Here is a 12,309-nt window from a genome sequence, read left to right on the forward strand (position 1 = left end):
ACGGTCTGAAGTTCCTCAATCCTCATCATATAATTAGATTAGGAAATGGAGTCCTTTTGATTGAATCGAAACTTGTATTTCTTTGATTCCAAATAATTGATGGCATAAAGTTCCGCGAATTTAAAATGCACATAAGGACATGAAACTCCTTGATTTTGTATTAATCAAAATCAGAATTCTATGAGGCCTACATATGTCAAGAACCTGAACCAAAAGTTTCGAGGGCATACTCATTTATTTGAATATGAAGTTCAAAGCACAATTATTTAATCAATTTATTTAAATCTACGTCTTCAAACCTGAAACTTTGAATATATGTTGATATGAACCTAAAGTTCATAGTTTTTCATGAATCTTAATACTATATATGAACCTGAAGTTCATTACTTTTTTGTGCCTATATGAACCTGAATTGGTTGGAAATTCGATTCTTAAACTTATAGTTTTATCTACATATTGAATCCACATTAATATTGAATTATTTCGGAATTTTATAGTCTTTAATAAATTTATTTTATTCCTCGTTTATACAACTTTACTCATTTATTATTATTATTAGATTTTATTTAATTTTATTTATATTGGGTTATTAGTTAATTTCTTTTTACAAGTAATGTTATATTACCACCCCAATATTGACAGTCAGAGGCATCTATTGGAGAAACTTCTTAATTTCTTTTGTGGGTTGTATTACAGCACCATTAAAATAGTTGAAGATTATGAAATTATGAACCAAAAGTTCATTGACCGGATAACTTTTATGTTGTGGCATGCTTGTCTTGGCAATCCATGGTCCACAATGACTCATACGATTTTTATAAATTCATATGGACATTGTTTAAAGACTCAAAATATTATCTTGTCCAACAAATATCATTGCAAAGCATGCTCACAACTGTCATAAGACAATCTCAGCCAAAAATTGACTTTGATCCCTCTTTCTTTAAATAATTCAAGGGGATTGTGAGCCTATACAACATTTTATTATGGATCACTTTACCAGTTTTACTAGATGAGCCTAACATATGGTCACATTTGTGTTTATCGTCAAGACTCTTATGAGCACAAATCCCACATTATCCAATTCAGTCCATTTGACTTGATAATGATGGTGAGTTTATTTTCCTAAATTTTGAGACAATTTTCCCTACTATTAGGAGAGAGAAATGACAGTTCTTGAAGAACGTCGTGAAATAGTGTTGAATCAATATGCTTATGTCTCATCAAGATAATGCATATATAAGTTATACATGTGCTAACATGGATTGATGTTCTCCTATCACAGTCCACTAACATGACAATAAGTGACTATATATGTTGCACAACAACAACATAGGTTCTAAAGACTTAACTCCTTAAAAGTTGAGATTATTTGAAAAATTCAAGCTCTATAGAAAATAATGCTCTATAGGAGGTTATGATCCACATATTCTAAATAATTTATCTTAAAAAATACGTTTGTCCCATAAGTGACAATAAAAGCCCCTAAAGAGGGATTGGTACCCCAAAAACAAAGAAATTCTTATAAATTAGGTGTGCGCATGCATATGATAATTGTGGGATCAAGAATTGATGATACATTTGGTTTATTAGTAGCTACTACAATCATCAAGTGCTATGATAATATTAAATCACGTTTCATGAATGTCGACAAGTTAAGTGATTGGCCAAAATGGAAATTATCATAACTAGTAACTAACTTAATTGGCATATCATCATACTTACCTTCTATATCCTCATGAAAAACAAAATCATCAATTACTCTATATTGTTTGGTCTTCATATCATAAAGATGTAATCGGGAATACCGATGAAAATCCAAGAGAATAGCACACAAGCGCAAGCTCATTTGTGTGGATTGCACCCAAAGCTTGAATGTAGCACCCTGGGCATCAAGCTAATAGTCTCCTTAACCCACACATGGTTTTGATAATCCTTCAAAATTCATAACACAATATAGCAATGCTTCCACGACTTGTCAAAAAACACACCCAAATTGTGAGAATGTGAACGTAAAGAGTCCCACATTGGAAAGTTTAGAAACTTAGCAAGAGCTTATATGAAGTTGAGCTATTCTCCCTATTGCCAATTGGTTTTGGGGGTGGAACCTCAACTTCCTTCATAGTATTAGAGCGAGGTTGCTCACGTGTGAAAGCTTAACGGCTACACGTGCTCCATATCACTCAAAATGTGTTGTCTATGTGTTAGGCTTGAAAATTTGCCACACGTGTGGGGACATGGGAGAACGTGAAGGTAAAGAGTCCCACATTGAAAAGTTGAGAAACTTAGCAAGGGCTTATAAGGAGTTGAGCTACTCCCCCCATCACCAATTGATTTTAGAGTGGAACCTCAACTTCCTTCATAAACATCCCCCCTCAACTACAACTGCACTTCTACGGCAAAGTGATATGTGGTAGATGCATTGGGGGTGACAAGGAAGAACCACGGCTCTCTAGTGGTAGGGTTAAATATAAAAAAAATCATAGTCATAGGTAGATGCACAAACCAAGCCATGAACACTCTGCACATCACAATGAAAATTGGGAGCCTTACAAATTTCAACGGTGGGTGCTTGTTGCTCTATTTTTGACGACAAGAAGTGGGTTTCCGTTATGGAAAAGGAAGTTAGTCATGGTGGTGCTCTTGTTGCTGCTGTCGTCGCAGCCGCGTAAGTTGAGAAAGGAGGTGGCGACAAAGGAAGGGCTGTGGTAGATGAGGGAAGACCAAGACTTGCATACGCACCTATACCACATCATCATTTACCAGACGATTTTCTCCAGCCATCGAAAGAACCCTCCAAGCCAAAGATGTCTTCAAATTAACCCTTAAACCTCAAAGAAGAGAATATATTATATTAGCACGAGCAAACAAGAAACCAAGGGAGATGTGATACTTATGCTGCTAAGGTTTCTCTAGTGTTTGTAGGAAAAAATTTGTGTTTGCTAGAGTTTTCCCGATACTTATAGCAAAACCTATAATTCCTAATCATAAAAATTTCATTTGCTAATGTTCGAGTCCTGCTGTCAGCAATCCTCATTGGTGCCTAATTTGTAATTTCTTACATAAATTCATATATGTAGCAAATATCAATTGAGTGCCACGCGTAAGTCCTTCCGACTTGAGATTATGAATTTACCGTGACTCTAATACCGAGGGTAGCCACTCTGCCCTAAACTTTATTTCATCAAAATAAGTGGCCCGCCCAGACCAATTGTTATCCACCTATCCGTTAGTATGAATATCGTAGTAATCCGCTATCTCAAAGAGAAAAAAAAAACCGACAGGTCGTTTTGTACCATACCAGGACAGAGTCACCAACGGATAGGCAGTGGCGCAGTGAGAGTGGATAACAAATTCACTCTTCATAAGAAGAAGACTTCCTCACTCTCACACACACTTGACAATGGCGGCCTCTGCAACGCCTCTATCTCTCTCCTTCTTCACCTCCTCAATTTTCCTCACTTCCTCTTCTCACAAACCCCTCTCAACCCTCATACCCAAAAATTCTCTCAGAACCCCCAAACCCCTCACCATCTCCTCCGAGCTCGCCACCCTCCCCGTCCTCTCCTTCTCCGGCGACAAGGTTGGCGAGACCTTCCTCGACCTTAAAGCCGCCCTCCCCGACACCGCACGTGCCGTCGTCCACCGCGCCATCATCACCGACCTCCAGAACAAGCGCCGCGGCACCGCTTCCACGCTCACACGCGCCGAGGTCCGCGGAGGAGGCCGGAAACCCTACCCGCAGAAGAAAACGGGTCGGGCTCGCCAAGGGTCGACCCGGACGCCGCTCCGGCCAGGCGGAGGCGTCGTTTTCGGACCCAAGCCCAGGGATTGGAGCATCAAAATCAACCGCAAGGAGAAGAGGCTCGCGATTTCGACGGCGGTAGCGAGCGCGGCGGAGAATACGATCGTGGTTGAGGATTTCAGCGACGAGTTCGAGAAGCCGAAGACAAAGGAGTTCATTGCGGCGATGAAGAGGTGGGGATTGGACCCGAACGAGAAGACGACCTTTTTGATGAGGGAGGTCGCGGACAATGTGAGGCTTTCGAGTAGAAATATTGGGACTTTGAAGATGTTGACTCCGAGGACTTTGAATTTGTTTGATATTTTGAATGCGGATAAATTGATTCTGACGCCAGAGATTGTGGATTATCTGAATGCGAGATATGGGTTGAATTATGAGGGCGACGATGAGGACGAAGAGGACGATGAAGGTGCAGAGGAAGAAGATGAAGAAGAAGGAGAAGGAGGAATTGAAGTTCAAGGTTAAGTCTTTTTTGGTCATTTGCTTTATCTTTGATACTCTTTTATTTGGGTTGTTTACTTTCGATGCAGTTCTAGGTCCAGTTTTTGAATTTGTGAATGCATTTTGGGTTTGATTTAAAATTTGGATTGAGCATAAGAGCTCTTGCATGCATTTTCATACAATTCATGTCTATGCTACTCTTATGTAATTGGGTTCATAAGAGTAGAAGAAGAAAAAATTGCAGGGCAATGTGCATCACTTGGCATGGTACATATGTTAGGGATCCTTTAGCTCAGTTGTTTATTTATTAAGCTCATATTTGTTTATTCTTGTGAGTTGGAACCTCTAGTTAAGATTCATAATGGGCCTCTAGTTGATTCTTGCAAGGGAATTGTAGCTCAAATGGTTAAAAGCAGTTATAATACCCGAAGTCCTGAGTTCGAATCCACTCCCCATTTTCGCTTACATAAAAAAGGCTAGTTTGTGTTGAACTTTGGCTATCATAAAAATGGAAGATTTTATCAAACATTTCTCACATTTTTTACATTCAAGCAGCCATAGATGATATGTTTTGTGTTACATGAAAGTTGCTGGCTTTTGCAATTTTATGGAGCAGAGTTGTGTATAGGATGGTCTTTCATTTTGTTGATCTGTTTTCTTTAATTTGGGATGCAGGGACTGTGTCAGAGGAGAGTTCTGATGCAGCAGAGTGATGACACAGAATGAAGAGTTTTTGTAACCACTTTTTGGGCCCAGAAGATAACCTAGGATTCATTTCGACTTATCCCTAATCAAGGGTTTGTGCCTTTTTTGAAGTGTCAACCATGCTTCGTTCAGATTGCAGGCTGGTTTCGAAGATTCACTGTGCATGATTTATTTTTTTATTTTTGGTTGTAAAATTTGCAAATCCAATCCAATACGAATGTATCTATTTGGACATCATTCGATGTTGTATTTTTAGAATGTTGATAAAAGGCATAACTTTATTTGCTTCCACTGTCTCTGTTGTTACTTGTCAAATGCTGAATGTTGTATCATAGATTATGATCTTAAACCAAGCTTGTAAATGGTGGATGTTTAATCTATATTTCTACAGTTTTTATTACATCCTCCTGCCATATCTTGCGTTTCTTTAATCAAAATCAACGAGATTTGTGCACGTTTTTGAACTTACTGTCGTGCAAGGACGAATTTCAAGCTGGTAGTAGCTTTCTTTCAAATTTAAAACTGAGGTTTGAGGAACTAGACAAGAAAAAACAAAAGAATAGATTCAGTATATAGGCCTTATTTTCAAATTTAGCAAAGCCTCCTTAAATTACAGAAAGCATCACAGAATTGCCGCTCAGTTACTCCCAGCCACAATTGATCGGCTTGGCCACGATGTTATCAGCTAGCCCGAACCATGGACGAAAGCCCTCTCTCTCCCTGTGGCAAGCACAGAAGAAACAGGAAAAAGAAATGCACACTCCCTACGCAGGTATTAACCTGTTCAGGTTCAAAGGGACTATCTCAGCCTGGCTTGCTCGCATCCTAGCCAAAAAGCTAGTGCTCGAGCAGATACAGGCACCCCTGGTGCGTCCTTTATGTCAATACAATGCCAAAAATTATAAACAGAATCTCGATGTAATATGAACAGAAAGCATTTTATTACGGAGAAACACAAGCACAAGCAGGAAAAGGTAAAGGATAGATATGTCAAAAGTCTTGAAATGTACTTCACACACCAAACTATGTTTTATACCATAGCATGAAAATGAAAACCTAAGATCTCTGTTGCGGACAAGCCAATCGTGGACGAAAGCCTCCAGGGTTGTCAAACCGCTTCTGGTTATTTATGCGATCCTGCAAATATTCCCATTGTAAAAACTAAAGAATAAAGAAATGAGAATAGCTTAATATGTGACTATCTATAAGTTAAAGAAGGATAATGGAACACAAGATTGTAAATTTTCTCTGTCAAACTGAAAAATAAGATTTCTTTTTCTTTTTTTCTGATAGCCATCCATCGATGATGCTGCTGCTTAAGATTAAAAAACCCCGTAATATGTTTGTGTAAGTACAGATATTGGGTGTTTTACGGTGGTAAACTAAATGCTCCATAATACTGACATCATCTTACTTCAAAGTTTTAAACATATCTAGGATGGGCTCATGTGCTCTAGACTGATTGACATTTCCCATGAAATTACATCTTAACTCTCTTCAACCACTGGTTATAGAGCTCGAGACTAGATTAGATTAGATCATGTTTTATACTATGCAGAATTTTATCCTTGTATTATGAAATCAAGAGACTGCAAGTGTTAAACCATTATTTGTATTCCAAATAGAAATTTTCAGAACGTTTTGAACGCAAGTATGTCAGAAAACAGCATTTTCACGAGGAAAATTAAATTAAAAAACATTTACTGACCTTCACCTCTCTGCGGATTTTACATAACTTTCTGGCAAGTAAATTTCCCCTCCAATTTCACCATGTTGTTCCCCACTGACAGTTTTCTTGGCTGCAAGAAACTCAGCACTCATAGCATCCATTCCACGTATCACAGCTTCCTCAGCACTCCCATAGCCATGCTCTTCAGCATACTTCCTCACATCCTCTGTTATCTTCATCGAACAGAACTTTGGACCGCACATGGAGCAAAAATGGGCCACCTTGGCACCATCAGCTGGCAGTGTTTCATCATGGAAGGACATGGCAGTCATAGGGTCTAATGACAAAGCAAACTGGTCCATCCACCGGAACTCAAATCTTGCCTTGCTCAATGCATCATCCCAGGCTTGAGCATGTGGGTGACCTTTGGCTAGATCAGCTGCATGAGCAGCAATCTTATATGCTATAACTCCAGCCTTCACATCATCTCTATTTGGCAACCCAAGGTGTTCTTTTGGGGTTACATAACAGAGAAGGGCAGTGCCTAGAGCCCCAATGTTAGCAGCACCAATGGCAGAGGTGATGTGATCATATCCAGGTGCAATATCAGTTGTTAAAGGACCGAGAGTGTAGAAAGGTGCTTCACTACACCATTCAAGCTGTTTTTTCATGTTCTCAGGAATCTTGTGCATTGGAACGTGTCCAGGTCCTTCATTCATTACCTGTACATCCTTTTCCCATGCCCTACGGGTCAGTTCTCCCTGAGTTAAGAGCTCTGCAAACTGTGCAGTGTCATTGGCATCATAAATGGAACCAGGTCTCAGCCCATCACCTATTGACAGGGCTACATCATATTGATTGCAGATGTCAAGTATGTCATCCCAATGTTCATAAGCAAAATTCTCTTTGTGATAAGCTAAGCACCATTTTGCATGAATGGATCCTCCTCGTGAAACAATTCCTGTCATACGTTTTGCTGTTAATGGGATGTACCGTAGTAGAACCCCAGCATGGATGGTGAAGTAATCTACACCCTGCTCAGCTTGTTCAATGAGAGTTTCTCTGAATACTTCCCAGTTGAGATTTTCAGCAATTCCATTCACTTTTTCAAGTGCTTGATAAATGGGGACTGTCCCTACTGGCACAGGGGAGTTACGTAGGATCCATTCACGGGTCTCATGTATGTGGCGTCCTGTAGAGAGATCCATAACAGTGTCAGCACCCCACATAGTTGCCCACTGGACCTTGTAGACTTCCTCTTCAATAGAGCTGGCAACAGCAGAGTTTCCAATGTTTGCATTAACTTTGACCAGAAACTTTCTTCCAACAATCATTGGCTCCAGCTCCAAGTGCTTCTTATTAGAAGGGATAATTGCCCTCCCACGAGCCACTTCTGATCTCACAAACTCTGGATCAAGCTTCTCCCGAGTGGCACAGTACAACATTTCCTCAGTTATAATTCCCTGCTTAGCATAGTACATCTGAGTGTATCTTGGTCCACCTAATTTATCTCGCCTTTCAATCCAATCTTTCCGCAGTTGAGGCAGTCCTATTTATCAATAGCAACCAAGAAAATGGATGAAGAATGCTAATTGAGCCCAAAACACAAAACTTTGAAAGACATTGAAGTGAAAACCATACATTAGTATATCTGAATCAGACAAGATTAAAAAAAAAAATCATTTCAATCAAACGTCTTATGCCTTGTTAAGAGGGGTGAGGAAGTATCCATATAAACAAAACTAACAATAGAAAAATCTTAAGTTAGATATGTAAGAAGAAAATTAATACCATCTTCAACAAAGATAGACTACAACAAAAAAGATGTTAAAATAAACTTATTGTGCATACCAACGCGTGGGCTAATGTTTTGTGGACCGCTGGTATCATAGTTGTCAAATGCTGGTTCATCACCAGCCAAGTGGACTCGTCGAAAAGGAACTTTGAGCACATGACCAGTTTCTTCATGAGTAACTTCCCTGCAGAGCAGATCACACATCAGTGCACCACAATTCAATTCACAAGTGTACCTTGTGAGTGTTTTAAGGGATTTAACAAGTTTTATATTTCAAGATGAAAATCATGAGTCATATAAGTGAGACACACCTGTGTTCTTTTGTGCTCTTGGGAAAACATTGTTCAAAGGATGGAAGAGGCAAAAAATCAGGAGAAGCAGGATCAACTGTGTGCCTTGGTGGTTTGGCTTTCTCTGAATTAGTTGCTGGGGGATCAAAGGTTAATGTGGCTCTAGGACCTGAGCTCAGGGCATTGAGGCATATTTCCTTCTTATATGGACTTGAAATACGACCGACAGCATCAAAACCAGGCAAGAAGGTAGTACTCGGGAACTTTGCTGCAGAAGAATGATTGCCATTCTTGCACACAACGGATGTCAGGGCACTATGCACCGATGCCATCTCTGAGTTGAGCAAAGAATTGGAACATTAAAATTCAATCCACAAACAACTAAAAACTAGACACACATAATTTACAGCCAATTCAGTCAAGTGCAACAGGAAATTATGTACAGGCCGGGTAAGAAAAACGGGGCATGCAAATGAACTCATTTTTCTATCCTAGGATCATGGTAATTGATGAATATCCGAAGGCAATATGTCCCCAAACCCAAAGCATTTTTTGGCAAGATATGAAATTTATAAGAAAAGGAGAACAAAATTAATCTAAAGACATATTATTTATGAAATTTCCATCTCAATCTTAGCATAGTTCATGTTTCCACAATATGATTACACAAGATACATGATCAAGACATTGATAGAGAAATACTAGCAAAGCAAAGTAAGCAAAAAGACAGTATAATATATACTCGACCTGCCATAAGACCAAACAAAAACAGTTGCTGCAAAAAAATGAATAATTTAAGTGAAGCATGCAACTTAAATGCCAATGCCAAACTTCAAATCAGAAGGTGAAGCAGTAGAGCCGAAAAAAACTTCAGACTTTATCATAAACAGTCAGATATGTAGAAAATAAAAGCGAAATTGAGCATATGCAAATAAAATTATATAGCTTTCCACAAATCAAAACATAAGAAACAGAAACAATCTTGTTTCATTTCATAAGTTCTTACATTTCCAGGAAACAAAACGGACAACTGAGACCCAAGTGAGCTAAAAGGCTTTAAAATATCTAGCTTTTGACGATACCAAATTCATTATAAAAATAACTTTTGACAATTTGGCCTCATTTCACAAGCACCTTACCTTTCTAGCCAACCAAACAGAAAATTAAGACCCAACCCAAGTGAGCTAAAAGGCTTACCAATTAAATTGAGAATGAAATGTTGGGTTTTGAAGAGAGATAAGGGACGAACCTGGAACCTGGGGCTGGTAGAAGAAGGCTTCTTCACAGTCTTATCTTGTTCACTCTCTCTCTTCTGAAAATTTCTATGATAACTCTTGAGTGTAGAGTCTTGGATTACGTTATAGCATTTTATAGGGAGTGAAAAAAAGGCAAAGCCTATGAGGGTACCAAAAGCGAAACTCTCCTGAGTAGTAGAGTAAATTTCTTGGATAGAAATTTGGATGCCTTGCACGTTCATGCAGCGTGACCGATTTTGTCATATATCATGTGCTATCTTTTGTGGATTGACAGTCATATGAAAAAAAGGCAAAGCCTTCAGGGAAAATAAAATATCCTCCAAGAGGGTACCAACTTTTAAGAAATTTCGCAATTCCACAAATCCTTATTAGGTTAGGTAATTATCCTACGTATATCTCTCAAATCTGCAGGTTCATCTTCACTCTCTCAAGGAGGTAGATTATCAATCTCTTCAAAGTTTTGATTATAATTTTCTGGGATATATTTATTCTTCAATCTCTTCAATCGAAATTTGATGGGGTCACTAGCCACCATTGAAGACCCATCTGATATGCTTGGCTTATGCACAAGTGAGTGAGGCTAGACACCCAGTGACCTTGCTGCAGCCACAGGGTTGAATGGAAGCCCCATTGATGATGTCATCATTGTGTGCTTTTAGAATCATTCAACTAATAGAGAATGAATTTGGATGCTGTGATAAGCAATTATTGCATATAACAAAGCTCATGTTCAGTTCCATAACTGATATATGTATTATTCTTATTCCATAACTATTATATGTATTATTCTTACATTTTCTCGCATAAGTGATATATGTATAGTTTTTCTTTGACTTTCATTAATCTTTTGTAAAGCTTCTGTTTTGTGAATAAATATCAAAACTGCAAACCCAAAAAATAAGGGAAAAATATATAGGAGTGTGTTTGAATCATTGTCATCTTGTACGACTTTGTATTCTTTTGATGTATGTAGTTTTGCCCAAGTTTTCCTATGTAATTACTTGCACTATCATGTTTTTAGTAAAAACATTTTTGCTATAACATGTTCATCTTCCAATGCAACGATTGACATTTTGTCATATGAAATGAACCTATGGTGAGACGTTTGCACCATTAAGCCATTTCTTATAATTCTTTATAATTAAGTTTTTATACATGTTCTATGAATCTATGGTGTTTTTTTTTATTTTTTATTTTGTTTTTTAATAAAAGAAAATATTTTTTTCATAATATTATAAGATTTTTTTTCTTTTTAATACAAGCGATAATAGGAATACTCGAATCTCTAGAGAATCTATTTTCGTAATTTTTTAAATTCATCATTAAAAAAAGGGAAAAGGTTGCCCTTGATTCTAACATTACTTTTCAATTTTAGGAAGGGGCAATCCAAGAAACATTTATAGAATTATTATTAATGGGGAAGGATTCCATAATAATAATAAGGACAAAGTTAGTAGAGGAGGAAGTCCATTATAGTTACCTTTCAATGATAGGAAAGAGTAAGCGCATCTTTCTCAATGTCCATCAGGAGGTGGAAATATGTTATGAAATGGTCAATTCAATTGTATCGCCAGCTGATAGCCCCGGAAGCCAAATTGTAAATTGCAAATTGCCTGGTGGATGTTTGTTGTCATAAGCGTTACCTCTGTATTTACGTGCGTGAGAATCACTTCTGTAATGTTTACAAGTGAATGAATACGACATTGTGAATTACAGAAAGAAACAGATTCACATGGGACATTGGTTCTTTTGCAGGTTTAGATTTTTCCTTTTCTTCCTTGGCCAAACCCAATAGGACCAGAGTCTATATTGCTTTCAGAAAAGGACGCTGATATTTTAGAGGCTCCAAAATATCAATGCATACAGATATAATATTATCACTGCAATCACTACCTATCAATCGTTCCTCCACACCAATGATTACATTTATTTGATTTTGATTGCAGAAAATAAAGAGAAAGGAAGATGCTCCAAATTTGTTGCACAGTTTCTACCCTTCCTTTGATCAAGTTACGACCAAACTAGAGTTTTTGAGAGTTTTCTTGATTTCAAAAACCATTGGGCCATGAGGCACTATGTTTTAGGTTTTTTGTCTTGGTTAACCTCTCCCTTCACTCGGTACTGAAACAACGTTGTGCTTCCCAAAGTAACATTAGATTTCCAGTTCTTCATATCTAATCCAACTGCATAAACAAAACTTGCACACCAAGGGAAGAACACTGGCCGAAAACAAAAAACAACCTAACCAACCACCCATGCAATGCCTGCAATATTCAAATCGACTTTGACATACCCTTTAGGGCAAAACTGACCATGAAAACACCTGCCTGTCCCTGCCGACCCTTGGG

At 38.1% G+C, this 12,309-nt stretch overlaps 2 protein-coding genes across 3 annotated transcripts; one reads left to right on the plus strand and one right to left on the minus strand.

The window, feature by feature from the left end:
• The first annotated feature begins 3,321 nt into the window (after window positions 1-3,321).
• On the plus strand, window positions 3,322-5,242 carry RPL4 (ribosomal protein L4). The gene is made up of 2 exons (XM_008222263.3): window positions 3,322-4,265; window positions 4,922-5,242. The coding sequence occupies exons 1-2, from the start codon at window positions 3,404-3,406 to the stop codon at window positions 4,957-4,959; spliced, it is 900 nt and encodes a 299-aa protein (XP_008220485.1). The 5' UTR covers window positions 3,322-3,403; the 3' UTR covers window positions 4,960-5,242.
• Window positions 5,243-5,397: 155 nt separating this feature from the next.
• On the minus strand, window positions 5,398-10,096 carry THIC (thiaminC). Of its 2 annotated transcripts, XR_016126069.1 has the most exons (6): window positions 9,955-10,096; window positions 8,727-9,039; window positions 8,472-8,599; window positions 6,660-8,169; window positions 5,988-6,088; window positions 5,398-5,815 (listed from the first exon to the last, which is right to left on the minus strand). XR_016126069.1 is itself a non-coding variant. In XM_008222252.2 (5 exons), the coding sequence occupies exons 2-4, from the start codon at window positions 9,035-9,037 to the stop codon at window positions 6,662-6,664; spliced, it is 1,947 nt and encodes a 648-aa protein (XP_008220474.2). In that variant the 5' UTR covers window positions 9,038-9,039; window positions 9,955-10,096; the 3' UTR covers window positions 5,871-6,088; window positions 6,660-6,661. The 2 variants fall into 2 exon arrangements, 1 of the variants encoding a protein (XP_008220474.2); XM_008222252.2 differs by lacking the exon at window positions 5,398-5,815 and having other exon boundaries at window positions 5,871-6,088.
• Window positions 10,097-12,309: the final 2,213 nt, after the last annotated feature.

This window comes from Prunus mume, linkage group LG1 (genome assembly GCF_029339155.1).
Source record: "Prunus mume cultivar Tortuosa linkage group LG1, ASM2933915v1, whole genome shotgun sequence".
In the NCBI taxonomy this organism is placed as follows: Eukaryota; Viridiplantae; Streptophyta; class Magnoliopsida; order Rosales; family Rosaceae; genus Prunus; species Prunus mume.

Coding starts and splice junctions, on each gene's coding strand:
- RPL4 (XM_008222263.3), top strand. CDS start 3,404: ATGGCGGCCTCTGCAACGCCTCTATCTCTCTCCTTCTTCACCTCCTCA. Junction 4,266..4,921: donor AGGAGGAATTGAAGTTCAAG/GTTAAGTCTTTT, acceptor TTTGGGATGCAG/GGACTGTGTCAGAGGAGAGT.
- THIC (XM_008222252.2), bottom strand. CDS start 9,037: ATGGCATCGGTGCATAGTGCCCTGACATCCGTTGTGTGCAAGAATGGC. Junction 8,600..8,726: donor AAGAGCACAAAAGAACACAG/GTGTGTCTCACT, acceptor TCTGCTCTGCAG/GGAAGTTACTCATGAAGAAA. Junction 8,170..8,471: donor AAACATTAGCCCACGCGTTG/GTATGCACAATA, acceptor ATTGATAAATAG/GACTGCCTCAACTGCGGAAA.